The 27,465-nt window shown below is 48.3% G+C and overlaps 1 protein-coding gene across 1 annotated transcript in view; it reads left to right on the top strand.

Moving 5' to 3' along the window:
- Positions 1-555: 555 nt before the first annotated feature.
- ADAMTS17 (ADAM metallopeptidase with thrombospondin type 1 motif 17) overlaps positions 556-27,465 on the top strand; it is an 81,841-nt gene continuing 54,931 nt past the window's right edge. Inside the window, exons 1-6 of the mRNA XM_078885971.1 lie at positions 556-706; positions 1,652-2,379; positions 6,330-6,467; positions 9,119-9,227; positions 17,940-18,115; positions 20,884-20,967. Of these exons, the coding sequence (XP_078742097.1) occupies positions 601-706; positions 1,652-2,379; positions 6,330-6,467; positions 9,119-9,227; positions 17,940-18,115; positions 20,884-20,967 (1,341 nt within the window). The 5' untranslated portion in view covers positions 556-600. The remainder of the gene's footprint in view (positions 707-1,651; positions 2,380-6,329; positions 6,468-9,118; positions 9,228-17,939; positions 18,116-20,883; positions 20,968-27,465) is intronic.

Below are 27,465 nucleotides of genomic sequence, written 5' to 3'. Positions count from 1 at the left end.
AGCGGAGGGCCTTCCGCCAGCAAGTGTTAGGGTGCAGGGGCTCCAACTTGTATTTGTTACCGACCAAAGGTACAGCCAACACTATCTAGCTAACAATCAGTGAGGGAGCGAGAGAGAATATATATAAGAATACAGACGTGTATGTGGTGGTGGATGGGTGGGAGGGAATGTGTGTGTGTGGTGAAACGAGAAATCTTTACGTAACACTGGCCCGCCACGGGTTCCAGAACGGCACCTGGTTTCAACGATGTTTTTTTTGTGCGTGTGTGTGCAATGCGCATGTTGCAGTGCCTCTCCTCTCTCTTTCTGTAATGGGGAGGGTTTAGGGGTGGCTGAGTTGGGGGGGGGCGGCGGGACTTGGTGAAGAAGAGGGGTGGCTTGCTCTAGGGTGGTAACTCCTGCAGTGCCATGTAATTTTGTCCCAAAAAAGTTTGTTGCTGTGCATTTAGTTTTGAGCGCACGGCTCAGAAGCATCTTGCCGCAGTCTCTTGCGGCTTGAGGAGGGGGGTTGTTTGGCTTGATTTTTTTTTACTTTGTGCTGTGCGGGTTTTTTTTCCTTCCCTTTTATTAAAATATATTTTTAAAGGCCAACTCAGCAAAATGAAAGTTCCAGTCCGAAGTTCCCCTCGGCTGCTCATGCTGCAGGTGACTGTGGCCGTGCCGCTGTGGATCAGCTGTTTCTTATGCTGCTGTGGAAGCACTGGAGGTATGAGAATGATCGCGATGATGATTATGGTGTTCTATGTGGGTTGTAGATGCTTTGCAAGTTTATCCTACAGTTACAGTGACAAAATATACATGTAAACAATTATATTTGACTGGACGGGCACTTTTACAATTGTGCCCGTTTGTTGTTGGGTTTAGTAAATTATCGTGGTATAATGATCAATTTTGCGACTACATTATTTAGTTATATCCTGTGATATTTGTTTATGTATTTAGAAGAAGTGTGCATCAACGGTCATACAGTATGCACGTTTATATGCGGAATTGTTTTAGTTGTGGTTGTTGAGGATTTTAAAGGTTTATTTAACCATGTGGGGCTCGTAGAACCTAACTAAGGCACGGTAACATTCTTCGAAAATAATTTCGTTTTCGTTTCCAGTCCAATGTAATGTTCTATAAAATAAAGTATGCAGTCTGGAAAAAACCGTGCAAATTTCTCTTTCCCCAACCCCCTCCACCTTCCCCATTTTTTGTTGTTGTTGTTGTTGCAAATTAGCAATTCACGTGATCATTTTCTATAAAATAACAAAACCTAAATTGTCAAATTAGTCTCGGGTATATTGGTTTTGGTCTTAAACCCCAAACGGCCCACCCTGCTTCCACGAGTCCTTCGCACCTGTTCCGCTATAAAGGATTTTATTACAATAACAATAACACAAGGACCCTGCAGAGAGCGTCGAGCTGCCTGGGTTCTGACGGTTCACGGCTCTGGATTTTCATCTGGGGATTTCTTCCTGCAATTTTGTCATTCTTGCTTTGCGTGCTTCTCGTTCCAATAAAACCATAAGTGTACTGTAGAGCCAGTGTGTGTCTGTGTGTGTCTGTGTGTGCTGGTTGGCAGGTTTTTTTTTCTCCTCTTAAATAAAGAGAGCTTTGAATTATACAAAAAAATATAACAAGTGATATGTTGTATGCATTTTTGCAGAATCGGTGAGGCTGGAGAATAACATGCTGGAACGACATCAGACTGACGTGGTCACTCCTGTCTTGGTGCATTTTCAGCCCAGTTCAACTGGAGAAAAGCCTGCCAGTGTTGGCCCGCAGAAGGGCATTCGCCCCGATGCGAAAACCATCCAGGGCCATGCTGCAGCCACCTCCTCCAAAGTCTCCGCGTACGAAACTTACTCGACTTCGCCTCCAGCAGCCCGCCCCGGATCCGTCCCGTCGAGTTCCTTCCAAAGTGCCGCCCGTTGGGCCAGAGGCTCCCCGTCGCCGCCGGGGGAGAGGCTGCGCGTTCGGCTCTCCCCGTTCGGGAGGAGCATGGTGCTCATCCTGCGACGCGATGCCCGCTTCCTCGCCAAGGGCTTCTCGATCGAGGCCCGTGACCCCGCTCCCGTCGGAGGCTCGCCGCCCGGGAGCCACCGAACCCCGCGTAGCTCGGCCGCCGGAGCGCCCGATCCGACCGACGCCGGGAAGGATGGAGGTCCGCAGAGCAGGCGCATCGGCGGGCGCGGCGCCTCCACGAAGAACGCGCGCGGCGACGGGGGTTCGACAAAGGGGGCGTCGAGGGACAGTGGATCCGTGGCCAAAAGCAACTCGGGCGTCGCAGATGTCCACAACACATTGACGGAGGAGGAGAAGCTGTGCTTTTACAGCGGGTTCGTGCATGGGCAGCGCAACTCCGCGGTCACGTTGAATATGTGCAACGGCCTGGTGAGGAGAGAAAAAACGCGTTTGCTTAAGTTGACGTAGCAATTGCCGACGCTAAGTAAGACTACATCGAGAGGCGTTACGACATATTGAGCCGACGGGTATTTGTATCCATGGAAACTTTGTTTTGAGCAAGGGTGAATTTTGGACACCTCTGCCAGATAAGTAAGGCCTTTAAAGTGACACGTCTCCTTCTGCAAGGGTTTAATTCACCTCGCAAGCATGCAGTGGAGGGGGGCGGGGAGGCATAAGGGTCATTTTAGCGAGTGGAGGGGGGGAGTAGGATGGGGGTGTAGGAGTGCCTGTTTGGAGGTTGGAAAATAGGGGTCAAAGGGATGATGTGCTGTGCTGGGGAGGGGGAGTCGAGGGTGGGCGAGAGAGAGAGAGAGCGGTAATTGTCAGGGAATATTTGCCGCACGTGTTAAAATAATATCAGCCAACAGGTTTAAGTCGAGAGAGAGAGAGCAAATCTACCCGACCTGGCGCCACGCCAACTTTGTGGGGAGTGCCAGACCGTGACAGCAAGGGGGGGGTGGGTGCCCCTCGGGCCTCGCCTCGTTATAATTCTACAGGCAGCAGCGATATCACGACGTGCCGAGAGGCATCCACAGCTTGCTGGCAGCACGGAGGTCGCGTTAACATCAGTCGCACATCATCGACAACGTCCTCGTCGTTGCATCGTTTCATCATCGTCATCATCATCACGTTTTCATCACCAACGTCATCGTCACATTTTGTCATCATCGTCACGAACATCATCACATTGTCCATCGTTACGTTATTAGCATCGTCATCATCGCATTACACTGTGTAACAATTTTCTTTTGTTTCCTGGGTAGTAAGTGTTATTTCGTAATTGCGTATGCCTAAAAAGTATAGAAAATGGCTATTATGCCCCACAAACTTTGCTTTTGTGACCAGGACAGTTATGTTTTGAAATGTATCTATTTTCAATGAGAAAATGGGCGAATTTGTGTCTATTCGTTCACGTGAAGTCAGAAAAAACCAACATATTCATCAAATTAACATGTATTTATACTTAAGTAATACAAAATCACTACAAAAAGAGTTAGACACCAAGGCGCACTACCACAGGCGGGACTGGCCACAGCGGACCGAGTTCTCTGTGGGGAGGAACAACGTCAAGTGGGAGCCACTGGTGAACCCCCGGAAGGTGCTGATGCCACCACTGCACATCAAATTGGGCCTTATGAAACAATTAGTCAGAGCTGTAGATAATGAGTGGGCACCCTTCAAGTACCTTCAAGACTTCTTCCCTAAGCTGTCTGTGGCAAAGGTCAAAGCCGGTGTCTTCGTCGGACCCCAGATGAAGATCCTGGAGTGCAATGAATTCCTCAAAAAGCTCACTAGTAAGGAGAAAGCGGATTGGAACAGCTTTGTCGCAGTGGTTCGTGGCTTCCTGGGCAATCACAAGGTCGAAAACTATGTGGAGCTGGTTGAGATTGATGAAGAACTACGGCACAATTGGATGTAGGATGTCCCTCAAGGTCCATATCCTTGATGCTCATCTTGATAAATTCATGGAGAACATGGGAGCCTATTCGGAGGAGGAAGGCGAGTGCTTACACCAGGATATGCTGAACTTTGAAAGCTGCTACCAAGGACAGTATAACGAGAACATAATGGGAGACTACATTTGGGGGCTGATTCGTGAAAGTGATTTACAGTATCATCGCAAATCTCGAAAAGCTACTCACTTCAAAATTTTTGTAGTAATTTTGTATTACTTTGGTATAAATACATGTTTATTTTGATTCATATACAGTTTTTTCGGACTTTATGTGAACGAAAAGACACACATTCACCCGTTTTCTCATTGAAAATAGGTACAATCTTAAAATATCACTGTCCTGGTCACAAAAGCAAAGTTTGTAGGGAATAATATACATTTTCTATACTCTTTAGGCATAAGCAATTACGAAATAGCACTTACTACCCAGGAACAAAATTGTGTTACATCGTGTTATCATCATCGCCGTCATCTGCCCCTCCTGCCTCGGCGCATTATACTTCAGCAGGAGCACACTCGCTCATTTTGCTCTGACCCACAACAAAAAAGAAGGTGATTCAACATGTCGGGTTAGTTTGCTCGGTTTTCTAGATCAAAGGTGGAGTGAGGGCTTCATGACGCTGGAGACGCCTGAAATAGCCTTTTCAAGAAGCCCTTTGCTGCCTGGTAAATGTTGTGCGTGGGTGTGTGCGTGCTTGGGTGTGTGTGTGCGTGCGTGCGTGAGTGTGTGTGGGTGTGTACGTGGGTGTGTGCGTGCTTGGGTGGGTGTGTGTACGTGTGTGTGTGCGTGCGTGGGTGGGTGTGTGCGTGGGTGGGTGTGTGTGCGTGGGTGTGTGTGTGTGTGCGTGCCTGGGTGTGTGCGTGGGTGTGTGTGTGCGTGGGTGGGTGTGTGCGTGGGTGTGTGCGTGGGTGGGTGTGTGTGCGTTGTTGTGTGTGTGCGTGCGTGGGTGTGTGCGTGGGTGGGTGTGTGTGGGTGTGTGTGTGTGTGCGTGCGTGCGTGGGTGTGTGCGTGTGTGTGTGCGTGCGTGGGTGGGTATGTGCGTGGGTGGGTGTGGGTGTGTGCGTGGGTGTGTGCGTGGATGTGTGCGTGTGCGTGCGCGTGTCCCATGTGCAGCGGCAGGCGGGAGCGCTTTTAACTAAGAAAGTAGCTGGGACATAACCACGCATAATGCGATAACAAAACATACATGTTACACTCATTGCGCACATTGTTGAAGTACGTTTTCACCCATGCCCTGGCCTCTTTTTTGCTATAAATATAGCTCGCTGGATGTATTGTGTTTGCGGGGAGAAAGCTGAATTCGTAAAGCCTACTTTTTTTCCCCCCGCCAACAAACAAGTACACTACGGTCTGCTGTGATCAAGTGGAAACGGAATACGTTTGAAGTCTCCCACTGGCTCCCCCTTTGCCGAGCCCCCCCCCACCCCCGGGGGTCAAATTAATGCCTCACTGGGTGAAGCCGCTTGATCAAAAACAAATCTTGATTGGAAAATCAAGGCTCTGCGCCCTAGTTTAAACGCAACCTTGCCATGAGTGCACGGATTTTGCTCCCCTTGTAATTTTAACTTCCAAGGTACAGGAATGTCGATTGAAAGTCCTTATATCCTTGCACCAGGATTCAAGAGTGGTATTTTAATTAACGTGATTGCAATAGTGGCAGGGCGCGGCGAAGTGGAGATCGCACTGTGCGGTGAACCCATACAATCTGAGTTTGATGCCTGGCCATGGCTAACATCAGTGGCGTTCCTCCAACACGTTCTGACAACTGCCGCGACTGATGACGGCATAGGGGGAGCTCTTCATCCAGCAGTGGATTGGCAAATGGACGTAAATTTTCCTTGGTAACAAAAATCAGATGCTTGCATCGGTGTACGTGATGTTGAACTCCTTTCGCACCGTACGTCGCCAACCGTGCTGATCGGAGGTGCGGGTAGGAAGAACAACAACAAACTGAACACAAACATTCGTTCTCAAGAAATGAGTTGCGTCTGTTGCCTGGCGAATGGATTTACACACTTCCGTGTAACGCGATGGAAGTTGTGCGCCACGCAATTTTTTTCCTGCAAGTCCCTCGAGGTGTTTGGGATGAAGAGGTGACATTAAATAGGCCGACGGCAACAGTCTCGGAGAGAAATACCTGCTTTATTTTCGTAAGACGATGGGCGGTGTGACGGCTTAAGCCGCGGGTGATTTAACCAGTTAAATAGGACCACGCCAGAGGATAGATTACACGCGGTTCGCTATTTATGGCTCGAATTCCCGTGCCGTGTTACGAAGCAACGTTTTTCGATGTTGCGCTTTGCACGCGCATTATATTACGCCTAATTAACTGACACGAAACAATGCTCAGGAAAACACATAAAGCATCCACCCCCGCCATTCCCACCCCTCGACATATGTTTTGTTGTTCACTGCCGACAGCTGGGATTCATCCGTCTTGGAGAAGATCAGCTGTTTATCGAACCCCTGGCTGGACCAGCTGCACCTGCCTCGCTGGGCCTCCAGCATCTGGTGAGCAGGAGGTCTGGCCTTCACTTCAAGCCCAGTCACGACCCACAGGTGAGCAATTCGAAAACCTCTGAGGACAACGATGTTTTGCTTGGGAAAGAGAACCTTCAATCCTCCCCCCCAACCATCATGAGTTTGAAACAACCGATGTGTCTTCTTCCCGTGTACCTAACTTCCATCACCGGTCTTCATTCCTGTAACGCATCGTCCAAAAACCACAGAGCCTCTTGTTCTCCCTTTGCCAGTGGCATTACATTGTCCTGGGAATCCCATGCATGCATGACCGAATGAACATCTGTATTTTGTTTAAACGTGGTATTGGTTGGATCAAGTTGATGCTATCCATTGACCTTATACGCAACAGAACTTCATTTGTGTGGTGATGTTTCAAACGTAGCTTTACCGCATTATAACATATTAAACATTCAATTATATTGTACAGCTCTTTTGTCAATCCACTGCTGGATGAGGGCCTCCCCACACCTTGCTGCTCGTGGGGGGTTAGTTGACCTTACAACTCCGATCAGTGCGGGTTGACGAAGATGGAGAGCATAGACAATGGAGTATAGTACAGTACAACGATGGATTTTGCTGCACTGCCCCTTGCTGATGCATAATGTAACAGGTTATTTAAATTGCAACAGGTGTTTTGTTATTGTGACTGAGAGGAAAGGAAGATATTGAAATGTTTTGGCTAAAGAAGGCAATTCGGCTGAAGCGTGGAATCTTCCTTGTCTGTCAGAGGCAGTAAAAATAAACAATCGCCCTGTTAGCCATTTTTATTGACCTGTTATATATTTTTTTTGTGCCAGAGTATAATTCAGTACGGAAGCAGGGCATCCAAACCACAAGAGAAGTTAAATCCCTCTGGGGTTCACGCAGCCCATCGTCGCCCTGGGTTCGGTTAAAGGGGTTAGCACCTATCATCATAATCCATTGTCTCTCCACTGGTGGATAAAGACCCTGCCCACACCACTGCCATTCCTCGCAGCCCACAGTGCCACAATTCATGTCTCTCCTGCACGCGAGCCGACCTCATTGCTGCTCTCCGCGGCGGTCATCAACTCAAACGTGTTTCCTCCATTGGCTACAATTCTGACACCAGCCTTGTCCGTCGGCTATCATCTCCTTCTAGTGATGGGTCCTGTCGAAGTTCATTACTTTCCTCAACAGTCAATGTGATATTTTTTGGTTCTTTCGGTAAAGTCACGTAGATATAAAAAAAACCACGACGTTTCGATTGCAACACAAGCGGTACTGCGATTTAAACGTTGTGGTTTTTATTTTTATTATTATTTTTTCTATCCATGTGACATTACCGAAAGAACCAAAGAATATGATTTTCTGCAGTCACGAAAGTTTTAAGTCAAAAGTCAATGTCATGTATTTGATTTGTGTCAATTTCCTGATCCACGTGTTTTAATCGTCGTCTCATAAGTGCATCTCCTCTGCGCTTCTTCGTGCACATCGCAACTTTTGTGTGTTTTTTTTCTTTGTCACTATCCATTAGCTTCGCCTGTTCCTGATCCAGATATCACGGATGTCAGCATGCACTGATTGAAAACTTTCTTATTCTGGCATAGCAGTACGGAAATTCCACAACACGCTCGTCACTGCTGATAGTGACATTGACCGCCATGCTCACGCTTGAGCATCGGAACACGTGAACGCCGGTTTTGGATGCATACTGTTAGCTCTTCGGTGTCTTTTTTTAAGTGACAACACAATGATACATGCTCTTTTATTGCTAACGGAAAGATATAAGACCAAACTTAAATCTCTTACACTTATACAAACTAATAAGTACGTTTAAAACAAATTGCAGCCCTTTGTTAATTTTCGAATGAATGAAGGCCCTCCCCATGTAGTCTCAGTCATGGGGTTTGTTTGCCACCATACTTCACGTGGGCCAGTGCACGTTGGTTAATGGGCGGCCCAGTACCAGTTATAACACCGCTCACCACTCATTTTTAAATCCTTTATATTAAGTTCACTTGCTTGCTTGCGCGCTTACGACCGTGCAAATCTTTCGGTCGTTTTTTAACCCACTTCCCGTAATTCAATCGAGCTGACATTTTGCACACAGACTCGTTGTGCGTGACAATTTATTTTCGTGAAAATTTTTTTCCAAAATTTTACACTTTTTAGGTAAATTTTTTTTATATTTAATTACCAATTGCTTAATGGTGGCAGGCAATCATCTGACCCATAGGTGGCAGCCATCTCAAGCCAGAGGACGAGAGGACTCTAGCCGCCACGCATATAAAGGATTTATAGTGAAAAACTTTGTTTTTACGGGTTAATTTTTATAGCCATGGCTTTGAATTTAACTCGGGTCGCCGGGTTTGTAGCGCAGTGCCTGATCTACTGCGATGCCACTGCTCCACCCAAGAAGTGCGAACGTGACCACGCGGGTTTGGTGAAAGGGGGCACATTCTGGCTGTCTCGTCACCGAGCACCCGGCTGGTGATGGGCGCTCCTATTCAGTGCGAGGGCTATTCAGGTGTGCGCACGGCTCGTTCTCAAGCGTCTCTCTGCCTCGGCAAGGAACTGCCCCAAGGAGAATACGTGGACATCACGGATAATGTTTTTTTTTATTTGGAAAACGTGAAACGTGACCGCACTTGCGTATTGTCCAGGACACTTCGTCGTTGTGAGACACCGGTTGCACCTCATCCGTCTCTGTGTCTCATCTCTCACAGCCTGTCACGCCGGAGGCGCGGGCTGGCTCTGGGCGAGCGCGACGATCGATGAAGCTCGCATCCTGGCCTCGCCGCCTGTCCTCCAGCAAATACTGCAAGATCATCCCAAGTACGCGAGCATACGCCGCACACAAAGACAAAGACCCCCCTTATTATAGCCTCAACAGACTGCTGGGGCAAGTGCTGTTCACGAGCAGCTATAAAAGCCGGAAGGGCCCACCAGGGGTTGGGTAGCCAGCACCACACCGACTGCCTTTATCTCGAAAGTGATGATGTTTACACATCGCACCAGGTTCTCATTTGAGGCTGAGTCGACCTAGGGGAGGCACGGGACCAGTTCAGATAATCGTCACTGGTATTGGCTGTGAGCATGAATCGAACTTGGCTTACGGAGTTCGTAGCGTGCGAACACGCACAACAAAGATAAAGATCCCCGTATAGCCTTAACAGACTGTAGGGGCAAGTGCTGTTAGCGAGCACCTATGAAGGCCGGAACGGCACACGAGGGGGTGGGTGGCCAGCACCACGCCCGACCGCCTTTGTCTCCCCAGTGGCGATGTTTACACACCGCACCAGGTACTCATTTCAGGCTGAGTCGACCTAGGGGAGGCCCAGGACCCGTTCAGATAATTGTCACTGGTGTTGGCCGTGAGCGGGAATTGAACCCGTGTCTCCGGGTTCATAGTGCAGCGCGCTAACCACTACACTACCGCTCCCACACGCACACACACACACACGCGCACACCTACAAAAACAAAGATCCCCATTGAGAATAATGCATCGTGAAGCGATGATGTTTGCACATCATGGAACCTCAAGCTTGGTGGTGTGGCAGCCGGCAGCAAACGCCTTCGTCCCCCCGCCACCCACCCCCCTTTATTGATGCTATCAAAGTGTACCAACCTACCAGGTACTTATTTAAGGCTGGGTTGATCTAGGAGAAGTCTCAGTCAAGTTCCGCTACCTATTTGACAGTGGTAGTCATTGCTTAGAATTGATCGAGTGCAATTGTGATTGTAGTGCACGAATCAACTGCTCCCTATTACATAGAAGATATTTGTATCTGCCATATACATGTATAGAGACATGGACAAAAATCCCCTGGAAAGCCTCAACATACTTTTGGGGCAAGTGCTGTTAGCAAACACCAATGGAGGCCGGCACGGCACACGGGAGGGTGGGTGACCAGCACCACACCGTGCCGCCCTCGTCTTCCGAGTTGTGATGTTTGCACATCGCACCAGGTACTCATTTGAAGCTGAGTCGATCTAATGGAGGTCCAGGACCGGTTCACATGATAAATCTGTGTCACTGGGTTCGTAGTGCAGCGCGTTAACTGCTGCAATACCGCCCCCCCCCACCCCCCCACACACACACACATACTGCATCACTTTCCAGTCTCCCATGGCCAAACAATTTGAAAAGTTTGGGCCTCATTACACTATATTTACTACGGTCGTCTTTTCACATCGGGCCAAAATATAAAGAATTGCACAGGGTGAACAGTATATCCAAAGTTTTCTTTCAAGTTTGAACAAGTTGGTTTGCAGCTGTCTGCTGATGGCTTCCCACCCTTCCCGCCCGCTCCCTCCCTTCCCGCCCGCCCGCCCGCTCCTTCCCGCCCGCCCGCTCCCTCCCGCCTGCTCCCTCCCTCCCTCCCTCCCGCTCCCTCCCGCCCGCTCCCTCCCGCCTGCTCCCTCCCTCCCGCCCGCTCCCTCCCGCCCGCCCGCTCCCTCCCGCCCGCTCCCTCCCGCCCGCCCGCTCCCTCCCTCCAGCCCGCTCCCTCCCTTCCCGCCCGCCCGCCCGCTCCCTCCCGCCTGCTCCCTCCCTCCCTCCCGCCCGCTCCCTCCCGCCTGCTCCCTCCCTCCCTCCCTCCCGCCCGCTCCCTCCCTCCCGCCCGCCCGCTCCCTCCCGCCCGCCCGCTCCCTCCCGCCCGCTCCCTCCCGCCCGCCCGCTCCCTCCCTCCAGCCCGCTCCCTCCCTCCCGCCCGCTCCCTCCCTCCAGCCCGCTCCCTCCCTCCCGCCCGCTCCCTCCCTCCCGCCCGCTCCCTCCCTCCCGCCCGCTCCCTCCCGCCCGCTCCCTCCCTCCCGCCCGCTCCCTCCCTCCCGCCCGCTCCCTCCCTCCCGCCCGCTCCCTCCCTCCCGCCCGCTCCCTCCCTCCAGCCCGCTCCCTCCCTCCCGCCCGCTCCCTCCCTCCCGCCCGCTCCCTCCCTCCCGCCCGCTCCCTCCCTCCAGCCCGCTCCCTCCCTCCCGCCCGCTCCCTCCCTCCCGCCCGCTCCCTCCCTCCCGCCCGCTCCCTCCCTCCCGCCCGCTCCCTCCCTCCCGCCCGCTCCCTCCCTCCCGCCCGCTCCCTCCCTCCCGCCCGCTCCCTCCCTCCAGCCCGCTCCCTCCCTCCCGCCCGCTCCCTCCCTCCCGCCCGCTCCCTCCCTCCCGCCCGCTCCCTCCCTCCCGCCCGCTCCCTCCCTCTCTCCCGCCCGCTCCCTCCCTCCAGCCCGCTCCCTCCCTCCAGCCCGCTCCCTCCCTCCCGCCCGCTCCCTCCCTCCCGCCCGCTCCCTCCCTCCCGCCCGCTCCCTCCCTCCCGCCCGCTCCCTCCCTCCCGCCCGCTCCCTCCCTCCCGCCCGCTCCCTCCCTCCAGCCCGCTCCCTCCCGCCCGCCCGCTCCCTCCCTCCCGCCCGCTCCCTCCCGCCCGCCCGCATACGTTGTCCCGCTGGAGGTTGTGTCATTGAGTCAATCCAGCGGCGGATGAAGAGCTCCAAGTCCTTGCACGTGCACAGCCCTTTAAGCCATGCGCAAGCATTGGGGGCTGCTCTGTTCTTCCTTGGCAGTAGCCTCATTGAAACAGAAACGTTTATTTATACTGGAGAAATCCGATGAGCTATGAAGCTCTTTTTCACAGATGCCCAGTTGGAGCGGGTCAGAAAGTTACAACAAACAATATAAAAAAAAACACGATAGGAGTGCAAAGTATAGGAAGGTTAAGCAAATCATGGAAAAAAACTGGGCAACTTTTATTTTACCAGATAAAGCCCACTGAGCCATTAGCTTCTTTTTCAGAAGTGACCTGGCCACAAATGATAGCTAAACAAAGTGGCTTGCCTTTCATAGCCACACACGCACACACATTACATATACGTAGCGCCTAGTATGTCAGAAACGTGAAACAAAGGTGCATAGATAGCCCTCCCATGTGCTTTCGGGTTGTGCCGCCGTGCTGTCCTGCAAGACTTGCGACGTTTCGCTCAGTTCTGAGAAATCTCTCGGCACGTGGGGCGAAACATCAGACAACATCGGAGAGTCTTCTTGGTTCTTTCGGTAAAGTTACGTACGCTGTCTTTCCGACAGACCTGTTCTTCACCTGAGGACGGCTGCTTGCGTTGTGGCCGAAACGTCGTGAGAATTATTTTATTATGTTTTATTATTATTATTTCATTATCTCCCTTCTACGTGACTTTACCGAAAGAACCAAGAAGATGAATCCCTGCAGTCACGAAAGCTTTAAATTGAAATTTAACATCGGAGAGCTTTACCCGTCCCCGCAAATGCGAAGCCTTGCCTAGACGCAAGTTATAAGTACATTGTGGGTTTTTTGTCAAGCGGCAAAAAAACAAAACATCGAAAACCCTACACCGCTGTAAATGTGCAAAGAGACACTCTCTTCAATTGAGCAGTTGCTTGGGGGTACTGATGCGCCACAGGGCGGTAGTGCAGCAAATGATAAGCTGAGTTGTCTGCATGGATTTTGAAGCATTAGATCACCTATAATGGAACGGGTGTTCTCCCTGCACCGCTAGATAAAGTAAAACAAATATAATGGATGAATGTGACCCCTGCAGCCGCAAGAGGTGCTACATTCACCGCTGCTATAAATCAATTGATTCTTCTTCTTGGTTCTTTCGGTAAAGTCACGTAGAATGGAAATAATAAAATGATAAAAATAAAACATAATACAATAATTCTCACGACGTTTCGGCCACAATGCAAGCAGCCGTCCTCAGGTGAAGAACAGGTCTGTCGATAAGACAGAGTCTGAAATCGAAATTCAATTGATTCTTGAATCAAATTGTGAACTTAGTTGGTAACGTTAAAAAATGTCGGCTCTTTATCAAGCCACTGCTGGATGAAGGTCAATCCGCACCCCCCCCTCGCCCCCCCCCCCCACAGCTTTCAGTTGTGGGGGTTGGTTGACCATACTCTACCATTCTTGATTTGACTCTAGCAGGCTGGCCACCGTGGGTTCGTGAAGTGGGATTGTCTCCAGGACGAGTTCAGTTATCGCATGCCTAACATGCAGTCGCATGGAAATTAAACCCGTGTTGTGTTGGAGATGTAGCGCATTTATAGCACTGCCAATTTCTCGAAACAGAGCCACCAGCTTTACCCGACGAAAATATATTGTTGACTCTAAACATTCGATGCCCAGATCGTTAAAGCATTTTCCAATTGAATGTGTGCACCGTGTTGGTTTTGGCCAAGAGAGGAGCTGAGCAATGGCGCTCCAGATTGCCTGCCAGCCACTTAGCCCACGCTGCCAAGTCAATCGGGCTTGCTTCGAGCCTATTTCGGTTTTCAAATGCAAGTGATGTGCTGAGTTGTTGGCATCGTGCACACACGTGACTCTTTTTAAAAATATAACAAGTTTTGTTTCGTGTCTGGTCGCGGTCTGGTCACCAGTAATGTCACCGAAAGAAACCACGTGATCGTTTGGATTTGCACTCAAATGTCTTTAAAATTCCAGTTCTGATGGAGGAAAAAAAAGATAGCGTTGTGACTCTCATATGAGGAATATTTACTCTCAAATATAGAATGGGTGTGACAGCGCTGCTGTTTATTGTGTTGACCAGAGGTCACTTGAATAGATGTCGAATGTGGTGCTGTGATGCCCGTTCATGTGGGCCGTTCTCTAACACGAAACGTTGCACTGCTCTGCGGGAGGTCCGAACGTATACTTGATCTCATGACACGAGGCTGATAGCACAATCAGCATACAACTGGGGGGAAATAAAATCAGACGTATTTGAAAAACATGTTTTTTCTTTCTCCAAATTGTATTCCCATTGTGCTAAGAGGAGCATGTCATGAAAGGAAGAATCCATCCAGAACTTTGCGGTGTCAGAGAATTGCCAACGGAAGGAGATATCTTAGAACTACTTCTGAAATCTCAAGGGACCTTTTCGTCCAACTATTAGGGGGTGTTCGTCTTGCACATGTGTTCTCGCTGCAGAGAAATGTTCATCACGCACTGATCATATTTAATACTCGAAGTTGGAATTTTGCCAAAATAAGGGAGGGGGGGAAATGAAAGTATTACGATGGGGTTTTTGAGTGCAGTCATTGGTTACCAGGCTCACTCACACCACGTACTCCACTTGAGACCCCAGTTTTTATCACGGGCGGCCAATGTGGACTCAACATTGCCAGATCTCAGTGATGTCACCTCAGTGCTCTGGCCTTCGAGTCAAGCAGTCACCTCCAATGCATGCAATCTTAGCCAAGCTTATGGACCAACAACATGTACGGCCGCAAAAACCAATACCCATTTCCGTTATTAGCTTTCGTTTTGTTTTTATTCACAACACACTTGGGAGCCTTATAATTCATTTTCAAGAACACAACGCATTTATGAGACCAGTCATCGGGAATATGTTTTGGAGATTATTTTATTGTAGGACAGCGCATCCACGCACACACATTGATTCCTCACAACGCATGCAAATCTCTAAATTCTATCACGTCCAGGGCATCGTCTCAAAGGAGAGATGACATTTGTTTTTTTTGTCACATACCCCCCTAGAGCCTCAGTTTCATCAATCTGATATTAAAGATGCACTTTATTACGTAAATATTTTACACGGATCATGTTTCTTTACTCGGGAATTAGGCAAAAGGCAAATCCCTCAGGGCAAGAAATGTTGTTAGCATTTTTTTTTGTTTAGTGGAGGTCGTAATGAATCAATTAGGATTCTTCAGGTTCTTGATGATTGTCCGTGCATGCCGGAGCTCAGCTGGAATTTCACCCCATCGTGATTAGCTTGACCCCATTGCGGTGAGAGTTTTCCTCTTTCTTTCCCAGCGCATGGATTGGTTAGACTCGAGGGTACACGTAGGGCTCAACAGGGGGGGGGGGGGCACGTTTATAATTCGGAGCGAGCGTTGGAGTGAGAGGTTAAAGTGAATGAGTCAAGGGTTAGAGTTAGTGACTGTCATACTTGCCACATAACCATATTTTTTGGAGGGTGGTGGGGTGGGGGAGATGGACAAATGCTAACAGAATGGGACAATTGGGGTAGACTACCAACACTTGGCAGGGATTTTTGGCAAAAGCTGCTCACTATTACTTAACTCGGTTGGTCATCTGGCATATGGTGCCTATCTTGCACAATTTGCTGTGGCAATTTATGGGTTTTTATTTTTTGGACAGTTTAAAAGGCATTGTACAAGAACAACTGACTTTTGTGATGTACGACGTGGAATTATTTTTCCGTCTCCAATTTCAAGATTACGGTACTTTAGCTTTACAATGAGGCACTGTGATTGAAACGAATTCACAGAATAACCACTGTGGCCCGAAGCGATTCATCGCTGAGTGAAGTGATCCATGGATGAAAATGTATTCTGACCAGTGGCGGCTCCTGCAAAATCTCTCAGGGGGGGCAAATGTCTGGATGATTGATAAGGTCCACCCATGCAATGAATAAATTAACAGCTTAAGCATGTAAAGGCAACTTCACTTCTTTAATATTAATGAAAAATAAAGTGACTCTTACAATACATCTTGTTTGTTTATATACTCACTATTAAAACAAACCACTCAAGTTTATTTTATTAAAGATTCCACTAGGTGGCGATAAATTATATTGTTGGATGAAACGTGCTTACGTATGATGACGTTAGCACGTATGATGACGTAAGCACGTTAGTGCATGCCCTCCCGGAAGCCATAGAGAATGCATTGCAGCGCCCCCGTTCGAAAAAAAACATCTTTGAATGTAAGTCTATGGGGCCACTCGGGGCGATTCTCAGCCGGAGGGAAATCGCCCAAAAAGAGGCGGTACTCCACAGAACGTGACATGACGCTGATTGGACTATATCCAGAGGCTGACAGTGACGGCTAGCGTGACTCTTTGGTTGAATGACATTGGTGGTGCGTCGCCCAATCGCCCTAATGAAGAAACCGCCCCTGATTCTGACGCTCAAGGTACATCCGTCATAAGGATAATGCAGGCGATATTGAATTCGTGAAAAATGTTGTACTGTGTTTACCAGGTTCACGTGACCCTTACAGCCACTGGATATGCTACGTAGATTCTTGAATCGATTCCACAAGAGCAGGGTGGATTGATCAGCAATAGTTACAGGCATATTATGTTTCCTTTGTACACCGAATTTCTGTTCATATTTAAATGTTTCTTTCATTTCTTTCAAACCCATGTTGATTAGTTTAATCCAGCATTAATGCATTTTAAATTAGACACGCTTATGCTGCCAAAGTAGTTACGTTTCAAAACCAACTTTAAGGTAAGTGTAGAGTAGTTCCATTCTCTGGAAGGTGTTTTGGGGTGGGTGGGTGGTGGTGGTGGGCAGGTTTGGCTGTCAGCCTGAATTCTCACTTCGGGGCAAAATAACAAAACCACCTGCAGTAACAAAAACTGTATATTCAGCTTAAACAATGCTTTGGGGAAAAAAACAAATTTGGCGCTAATTATAAATACAACAAACTGAAGTCACTTCCTGAAATCCTAGATCAAGAAAGGGGGGCAGTGTACCTATCTCTCCTCCGGCATAGGCTGGATTTTCCCCCCGTAATTATTGCGATCCCAATGGAGTTTGCCTCATTACTGCTTGAAGTGGTTCCACTTACCAGCACTTAAGGTCACGCCATTACGTGAGGCAATATAGAGAGGGCTTTATTTTTTTGTTGAGATACACACGCCGTGAAATAAAGACACAAAACATTTCGTAAAAACTTAGAAAAATAGTGGGGGCTGGCATTTTTTTTGGCCTTGGGAGCATGAACTTGAATTGTTTATGCTGGCTAAATACAACAGGTGACGTCAGGGTTTTTCAAACTCCAGTGCTCGCAAGCCACCACCACGCTACATAGTCCCACGTTTACCAATTTACTCCCCATTCAAGTACAAAATTAGCTCGTTCCACACCGTGAAGCTATCGCCGCTCTCCGCATCACGTTCAAGTTCAAGTTCATTTATTAGGTATAGCACTGTGAGCCATTCGGCTCTTGAATCGGGTGCAACCGCAACAAACAAAAAACATGAACAAAAAACATCTTAAAGTGAATATGTGACTAAGTGCAAACAGAAAATCCAAGAAAAGACAGCAAAATATTGCAGAAAAAAATCACCGTACACCAACGCTGTGTGCAAAAATCCCAGTGGGATGCAAGTCAAACAACCAACAACAACCACAAGACAACTTAGATTAAGGCCATCAGTCTAACTCTGTACTACAACAAACAAACATGGCTAAACCAATACACTTTTCGAAATCACCAAAATAAAGCCATGAAAGCAATGAAACAGTAATCATAGGAACTGTGACAGAATTTTCACAATAAATGCCATAAACAACATGTACTACCAAAACCCTGCAGCCATAGCTGGCTGCATGAGTCACTCCACACCAACAGCAGGAGCATCAATCGGAGTATTAGAATTTTTCAATGCACCTTTAAGATCAGCACACTAAATCAAAACACAGGTCACACTTTGCAGCGGGCCAGGGCAGCACCGTCGACGGTTGCGGACGTCGCGCACTCCACCGCAGTTGCTGCGTTCCCTTCTTTCCTCGCGGTGCCGATCGAGCAGCCAAGAAGACGGAGAGGGGGGCCACGCAGGAGGTGGGACCACGCGGCCGACGGAACGCCATCCGGCCCCCGGCCCGCGAGTACGCCGTCGAGACGCTGGTGGTGGCGGCGAGGGACGTGGTGGAAGAACACGGCACTGAGGGCAGCACCAAGCTGCTGCTCACCGTCATGAGCATGGTGTGTCTCGCGGCGGTGGCGGCGGCATGTGTGTCTGTGTGGCCGTAGTGCGGCGGTTAGCGCCACGCTGCGCCATGAACCCGGCTACCCGAGTTCGATTCCCGCTCACGGCCAACACCCAGTGACGATTATCTGAACCGGTCTTGGGCCTCCCCTAGGTCGACTCAGCCTCAAATGAGTACCTGGTGCGGTGTGTAAACATCGCCACTGGGGGAGACAAAGGCGGTCGGGCGTGGTGCTGGCCACCCACCCCCTAGTGTGCCGTTCCAGCCTTCATAGGTGCTCACGAACAGCACTTGCCCCTGCAGTCTGTTAAGGCTATACAGGGGATCTTTGTCTTTGTGTGGCACAGTAGGGGCCCCCACAGGTGGTGCATCAGCCAGTCTTCTCAGTCAGTCGACCCGTGGCACCTGTGTCTGACCCCGTGTCCTCAACGTGCACGTAGCCTGGCACAAGCGCCATGGTGACGTCACCGCCACTTAGTGGCGAATGGCAGTTGATGTTCTAACAACACGTGCCCCAACAGTCTATTGAGGCTATATGGGGTATTTTTTTACGTTTTTTTTGTTTGCATTCGTGCAATGGTTTGCGCGCTGCGCTTCGCGCTCACAGTCAAAGCCAAGTGACGATTGTTTAAACCGTTCCTGGGCCTCCCCTAGGTCGACTCAGCCTCACAATGAGTGCTTGTGTGTGGTGTGTAAATATTGCTGCTCGGGATACAAAGGCGGCAAGGCGTGGTACTGGCCACCCACCCCCTCGTGTGCCGTTCCAGCCTTCATAGGTGCTCGCTAACAGCGCTCGCCCCACAAGTCTGTTGAGGCTATAGGTGGAGCAATCTTTGTCGTCTTTGTTTTTGCACCACGTAACCCTGTGTGGACGTTGCTCATTTGGCAGCTGTGATGTGATTTTAAAGGTAGAGGTAAAGGTGCAGCCCTGAAATTGCTTGTTCACGCCACTGTTGGTGAAAGGGCCTTGGCTAGAGAGAGTTCTAGAAATCGTTTAGAGAGGCTATTTTAGCTTGTTGTCCTTCCCCCGCACCTCCGATTAGCATGGTTGGCTGCATACGGTACATACATGTTGGACTACTCTTCCACACCCTGTCACATGTCATGAAATAGTTTGGTATTCCCATACCTTATCCCACCGCACACGTGCCCTGCCGATCGACCAATTGTGGTGCGGACTCATTAATACTCCCAACTTTCAGGGGCTTTAAAAAAAAATACATCAATGAAGTGAAAGATTGCACGATCCCTCAAACTCTGTCTGATCTGCGCTGATGTGTGCGTACACGTGCGCGTACATGTGTACTTCTGGCGATGGCTTGTAAAACAAAAATAAGTTTTAAAAAAATACAATTTCTTTTTGTTGGCAGAAACATTGTAAGGATTTATCTGGCTTAAAAAAATTATCACTCTTGATGGGTTTGTTTTTATTTATTTTATTTTCGAGCAGGATCTAAAGGGACTGCGAATATTTACGTCCCATGTGCCTCCCTCCGAATCTCCCGATTGGATAAACCCGACAGAATTTTCTGAAAACACTTTGATGGCATGCCTGGTCGTTACGAATGAGCAGATTGTCTGAGATTTCCCACTGCGTCCAAATGGACCCATTTAAAGAGGAATAGTTAGCGATAGACCCGTAGGGCTGAATTGGTGGGGGTGGGGGGAGTTAGCCCACCCTCTCCATTCTGAAGGTTCAGCTCCCCTTCAAAATTATTTAGAGTCGAGTCAACAACTCTTGCTACAATATTTAACACCAGTGATGTTTTTTCCCCCTGATATACATAGGGGATGGGAGTGAGGACAGAATGTGCAATAGTCCAAAGCAGACGATTTTGTTTCTGATTCTGTTAAGCATTTAGCATCGGTTTAAAGTTTGTTTAACAGTGACTATCCTCCCCCCTCCATCAGAGTTTGTGTATGCCCCTCCACCATATTAACGAGGTGATGCTGCAGGGTTGCTTCGTAAAACATCTATTACGCTGCGATCCGAGGCTAAATCCTTTGCTCACGATTCACCACGCGAGTGGAAATTGGAATCCGAAACAGCCTTGGGCTTCCCCTCCCACCCCCCCTCCATAAGTAGAATCTCGTCTGGTGCGCTGTGTCAATGTCAGCGCAACACTGTCAGCACACACACTGGGGAGGAGACAAATGTGGCCAGGTGTTATACCCAGAGGCAGGTGCACTGCCAGCCTTAATTAGCGCTCACGATTTCCTGTAAATGTACGAGGACACAAGTGCCCCTGTATAGCTTCATAGATTTTTGGGGCAAAGTGCTGTTGGCAAGAACCCGGGCACGCACGGTGCACAGAGGTGGTGCGGCGTGGTCTGCACCGTTCGCCGCTTCATTTGCCTCTGCAATGCGGATGTTTGCACGCCACACCAGAAGTGTATAAATCCATCCGCCGGGCAGCAGATAAAACTCCTTTCTTGAGAAACTGCGTTTTGAGTTTAGTTTGTTTTCCTTCCTCCGCACATCCAATTAGTACAGGATGGTGTGGAAGAAGTTCAACATACATACAAGGCTGAGTCGTCCTAGGGGAGGCCCAGGACCTGTTTCTATCTCACTGGCCACTGATGTTAGCCGTGGCTGGGAATCGAACTCAAGGTTGCCGGGTTCTGATTGCATTGTGCTCACCACGGCGCAATTGCTCCGCACCAGGGCACATATGTGAATGGAGACATACGCATTCATTGCATTGAGTGTTTTGCAACATGTAGAGGTGAGCTCATGCTTGCGTTGTTGTTGTTTCCTTTCAGGTGTACAACATCTTCCAGCACTCTAGCCTGGCCATCCCTATCCACGTGCGCCTGGCCCGACTGGTCCTGCTTCATGAGCACCCGGTAAAGATGATAATCAAGCCACTCATCACGAAAGTCTCGCATTCTCTTGGCTCTAGCGCCTTTAACAAACCAAAATTGCCATTGTCGCAGTACAACATAAATGTTGATTGTAATACTGCTACCATTCACGACACCATCTCATGCTCCCTCCTAAATGGCGTTCTGTCTCTGTGCCACGGTTTGTGTAATATTGTTGAATTGCCACGAGTGGCAGCTTAAAGCTGTGCGTGTTTTGGCACTGTGTATTTAGAAAGTTATGTTCGCTATTAACAATAGGATTAGTCAGTTTTGAAATGCAATATGTTTTATAACAAGCTCTAATGCTTTCGGCTAACATCAAGATGCCAATCCATACGCATTAAATTTCCTGTCACTATTTGTGCCTGACTGTGTGGCTCTCATCAGATCGTGGATACCTAATCATGAAAGAGTATTATGGGCTAAAAATATGAAATGCACGGAGAGAACGTCTTGCTAATCCCCTGAATCCCAGCCAAACCAAACAGTTGCTTTGCCATTACTCGAAATAAGGAATATATAGATAGATGCATAATCACGCCTTCATGGTTTGAAGCTTTATTAAATACATTAGGTCACCCTTTTGGCTGTGGTGGCCAGTTCTCTGCCAGCCGAGAAGGGCTCTTCAAATAGAGCAGTATTCTCCGGGCCAGTTCACCTAAGGCATTCGTGATATTTTCCAGTAGCGTCCCTTGGCTCCCCTTAGTGGGTACAAATCACTCTATCCTCAGCTTAATGTTGCACACTCGAAATGAAGGACGTGGGCAGGTGCTCCAAATCGAGGGCAAACACATTTATTGTGGTTAATCTGTAAGATGCAACAGCACGTGTGTCACACACAGCAATTCTTCAACCGAGTCGCCATTAACCACGTGACTGGTGTACAAGTGGATTGATATTCAATAACCAGCCACCTACAGGCCCAACTCAGTCATCACATGCTGCTGTACACACGTGCATTGATGCACTGCACAGCACATCAAGACTTTCACAGAACCACACTTTACTCCCCTCTTGCCGCACAAGGAAATAATTAAAAGAGTGGTCCATTCCTAATGTGCCACGTTTATTACTGACCGAATATGTTTTCCCGGCTGCTGGTAGACTTTAGTAGACGCGTGACTAAGTCACCAAAGCCAGAGTGAAAGGTATACTGGATGTGGTGAGTCCAGGGTGCGAAAATATTTTCCATGTGACCGAACACTTGTAGGCCCAGCTAAAATTAAGCCCTGAATCTACTCCTGAATTTCCAGTTTCAAGTGACATTTGCGGGGGGCTGAATATAATCATTTGGCTGTAGAAAGAGTAATTTCTTCAGGACTACTGTGTTTTTTTGGGAACAGTTTTCTCAGAAAATTGGTACGATGAGGCCCACTGCTGGAACATGAAACATTGTCTCCACATTCTATTCATTCAATGAAACCACCTGTGCAGTTAAGCAAACCACGCAGTTAAGTAAACCGTGGATCATCTCCTGAGATGCCCTGCAGCACCACAATACTCTTCTCAATATTTGGCAATGCCAACACCGGAAGCAGTGGCCTGTGCAGAATTACGGAAAAATACGAGAGAGGTTGGACAGGAGACACGACGAAGAAAAAGAAGACAGCCCTGGAGTTATTTGCTCATGGCACTGCCTGGAGAATGGCCTCCGTTAGTAGGAGCCCCTCCAGTGGCATTTTAGACCTACTCTCCTGCCTGTAGGGGTCACCGAGAAATACACATTGTCAAAGAAGAGGGGAATTTGAGGCCATCGCCATTTTTGAAACAGGTTTTTACGAAAAAAAGACTCCAGTATACCGAACCAAATAGTTAAAATCGTAATTTAAGTGATTTTCAACTCTTTGTCAATCTCCCGCTGGATGAAGACCTACTCTATGTCATGTTAGTCATGGGTGGTTGTTTTGTCCATACTTCACCGTGCTGGTCAATGTGGGTTGGTGAAGGGAGGGCCCAGAATCAGTTCAGATACCACCCACTACTGACATCAGTCATGGCCAGAAATGTAACTCTGAATATATTTGAACATAATTAAGTGAAGCAGTTTTGGGCGGTGACAGATTGATAGCCAAGGGATGGGATGCATCTGAGGGGAGATGGAGTGTTGAAATCAGCCCGTGTACGGGTGCTCGGTGGATTATTATATTGTGGGATCATGAGAGATGGTGAGATGGCTTGAGGAGGCCTTTGTCCAGTAGTGGATTGATCATGGCTACTGCTGATAAAAAAATATAATCTACGTTGGAGTGTGCTTCTCATTTATTGTGCCACTCTCGGCACTTGCTGGAGTGGCAATTCTTTGAAAGTGTCTAGCAAAGTCTGGGCTTACCTCCACGTATGAGAAAGAGGGCTTTAACACTTAAAGTAACAAGCTAATACCTACTATAATCACCCAGGAATGTCTATCCTTAACGCTCGTGACGTCACTCCACATCGACCAGCCCCCCTCATTAATAATCATGAACAGGTGACGTCCTCCACATGGACCCCCCCCCCTAATTAATAATCATGAGCAGGCGACGTCACTCTACATCGAACAGCCCCCCTTATTAATAATCCTTATAAGGTGGCGTCCTCCAAATAGACACCCCCTCCATTCATAATAATTAGCGGGTGACGTCACTCAACATGGGGGGGCGAGGCGCCTCCTCCCCCCTCCTCGGCGTCAACTCACAACCGTCACTACAAAGGCAGAACCCTCACGTCACGCGGTCTCCGTAGCGCTGTTGAGACATCAAAGTAAAAAGGGCGTCATGATGAACAAGGGATTATAACCTTAAAATGAAATAGGTCTGTGTCACCGCGCCCTTACAAACTGCACACGAATTGATGCAATATCACGTCGCGGTCTGCTTTTCGCTTGCAAGTTTCACATTTACTGCAATACACCCGTCCTTGGACGGGCAAAAGGCTAATAGCAATACTGGGATCGTTACGATAAGTTATGATAATGGGTGTCTTTTGCTGATTACTCTTTCTGTAGAAATTCCAAGTAAAACAGCTTGAATTGATTGGGGCTGCCAGCTGCATTTGGATAATCTTGGACCTTTGGCATTCCATGCTAATGAACGTTAATTATCTTGGATGTAATTGATTTAATTACTGATTTTTCTTCCGTACTTTCTCATGTCTTAATCATACATTCTCAACTGCAAAAATTACAATCAGAAGTACAAGTACATTTGACGAATATTCATTAACTAGTCTTTGGTAAGGGCGCGGTGACACCGACCTATTTCATTTAAAGGTTATAATCCCTTGTTCATCACGACGTCCTTTTTACTTCGATGTCTCAACAGCGTGACGGAGATCGCGTGACGTGAGGGTTCTGCCTTTGTAGTGACGGTTGTGAGTTGACGCCGAGGAGGGGGGAGGAGGCGTCTCGCCCTGCCCCCCCATGTTGAGTGACGTCACCTGCTCATGATTATTAATGAGAGGGGAGGGTGCTCCATGTTGAGTGACGTCACCTGCTCATGATTATTAATGAGAGGGGAGGGTGCTCCATGTGGAGTGACGTCACCTGCTCATGATTATTAATGAGGGGGGCTGTTTGATGTGGAGTGACGTCACTTGCACATGATTATTAGTGAGGGGGGGGGGAGTACTCCATATTGAGTGACGTCACCCGCTCATGATTATTAATCAGGGGTGGGGGAGGGTGTCCATTTGGAGGACGTCGCCTGCTCATGAATATTAATGAGGGGGGCTGGTCGATGTGGAGTGACGTCACGAGCGTTAAGGACAGACATTCCTGGGTGATTATAGTAGGTATACTGAGGATATACTTTGTTTTTGCACGTTGCAGTGCATGTTAATGCCCACGTGGAATTACGTAGTTTATGATGTAATTGCAACAAATAACAGCCAAAACAGCGTCAGAGAAAATTAATCGGCCGTTACAAGTGGACTCCCCCCCCCTCCCCAATAAAATCAAGTCCATCCACCGGCTCGGCATTGATCTGGCCAGCCAGTGTAAGGTCACTCGGATACATTGTTTTGCGTGGACTTATCGGATAGCAATTGGGGAAGCCGCACTTCGATGTGCTGGCCATCGCTAACAATAACTGGCAAGCCAATTCTAGATTTTAAGCTTTCGTGACTGCAAGGATTCATACTCTTAGGTTTTTTTCGGTAAAGTCACGTAGGTAAAAAATAAAATTAAAAGTTAAGAAAAGTAATAAAAGACCAGCCCTTAAATACATTTTCCTCACTTGATGCAGTAATTTTAGCTGTGACGGTCCCACCTGATGACGGAGACTTGTGTTGCCTCCGAAACGTCGTGATTTTTTATTTTATTTTATTTCCATTATTACTTGTATTAACTTTTAATTTTATTTTTTACCTACGTGACTTTACCGAAAAAACCTAAGAGTATGGCAAGCCAATGCCTGAACTGACCCTGGTTCCCCCCGTACCCCCCGTCACCAACCAACGTGACCAACGTGGTGAAATACGTTCAGAACGGTCCTCCCGACCGACAGCAGTTGATTGTCAATGGGCTGTTCAATTAATTATTATTAAGAATAAAGTAATTCAGTCAAAGAGTGTTTGCCAAGGCAGACCAGGAGAAATGAATTAGTGACCTTCAGTGGTAGAGCACATCAACTTCAGTGGAGTCGTGAGAGGCAGTGCCCTTTATTTACCCAAGAAAGTCCCACCGAATGTCCACACTCCTGCAGGCGGATATTTTGACCAATTCCGTGAATTTAAGTAAAAAACAATGTTGGCATGTTAGAGGAAAGCCGGAGTACCCGGAGAAAGTAGATTAATATGATTGGCTATAACTCAAAGCTGATACACACGTGGTTTAAAGAATCCGTTGCTCTGCTGTCATTTCATTGCCACCTAGCAGCCCAAACACAAAACACCTGATAAGTCAAAGCCAGATTCCTATCCAAATAATAACTCATCTCAAACCTGCTCAGCTTACGAGATCTCATGAGATCAGTCACGCTCAGCATGATTTCGCCATGATCTAACACACTCACATTGTGTGTAATCTTGGTTTAAAGAGCCAGCTTCATGCAATATGCAGTAATATAATACATTCATATTTCTAACATACATGCTCACATACTCTATATTTTATTAAATAGAGTTTGAATTGTAATAATTTAACACGTTATAATGGCAGTGGTGGTGATGTTGGTATCAAGCAGCTAATCAAATGCAAATAATACTGGTAGGGACCTCCTGGTTACACCAGCCTACAGGGGATTATTGTGTCCGTCGTGCAGGGAGGGGCTGGGTGGGGAAGGAGGGGCTGGGTGGGGAGGAGAGGGTGGGGAGGGGATGGGTGGGGAGGGGAGGGAGGGGAGGGGCTGGGTGGGGGAGGGGTGGAGCTGGGTGGGGAGGGTCTGGTCACCCCGTGGTGCCCTTATAAAACTCAACGTTTAACCTACTCACGCCGGCTTGTGCCCGCCCTCACAGTCGGGCATATTTGCGGAATACACCACGCCGCCGTTGACCCTGGCCATTGACCAAACAACCCAACGTTCCTACCAGCTCCCTCCGCAGGTATTTGTTTTTTTTTAAATCTGTATTCCTGCAACTTAAGGGGGGGGGGGGTGGTTACACAACCAATATCAGTCAGAATTGCTCGGTATTTCAGCAAGCAGTCTGCCATGCGCCGTAAGCCAAAGTCACACGACTGTGGGTACGTTTAGAACCCGGATATGATCCACACCGTGGTAGACCTTGTGTTGAAAGTGAATTAAGTGAATGCTTCCAGAATCTTTCCCTTTTCATCATCGTTCTCACATTTGCACGTCATGATTCTCTCCGCATATTTTCGAATATTAGTTTAAACATTGAGTTGTGCTCGAATGCAGTGTTTGTCAAAAAAAGTTGAAAAAGAAAATAAATCAGCCTTCACATTTGTCAGCAGAGCAGCAGAGCCATGTTTTTTTTTTTGCAAAATGGTGTTTTTCAAAACTTGGCTTACACGTAATAAAAAAAACCCAACACGTTCCAACTCTATTCACTCAGACTCCCGATTTTCCAAAGCACTCGTCAGTCAGCCACGCTGTTTGGATACTTGAGGGTTTCATTGTGCCGATTAATTGCCGACTGTTTATGAAATTCGCCGTCCCCGTGCCTGCAGCGGGGTTCTGCCGTGGTGTCTTCTTTCGTGTGACTGACGTAGATCCAGAGCAACAACGACAATTTCACCTTCAGGGTTCTTTCGGTAAAGTCACGTAGAAGGGAAATAATAAAATAATAAAAATAAAACATATTAAAATAATTCTCACGACGTTTCGGCCACAACGCAAGCAGCCGTCCTCAGGTGAAGACCAGGTCTGTCGGGGAGACGTTGTGGTGAAGACCAGGTCTGTCGGGGAGACAGCGTCTCAGGTGAAGACCAGGTCTGTCTCCCCGACAGACCTGGTCTTCACCTGAGGACGGCTGCTTGCGTTGTGGCCGAAACGTCGTGAGAATTATTTTAATATGTTTTATTTTTATTATTTTATTATTTCCCTT

Source organism: Lampetra fluviatilis, chromosome 3, assembly GCF_964198595.1.
Source record: "Lampetra fluviatilis chromosome 3, kcLamFluv1.1, whole genome shotgun sequence".
NCBI lineage: Eukaryota > Metazoa > Chordata > Hyperoartia > Petromyzontiformes > Petromyzontidae > Lampetra > Lampetra fluviatilis.
Note: the sequence above shows the minus strand (reverse complement) of the source record. Positions and strands in the feature narration are given on the sequence as shown.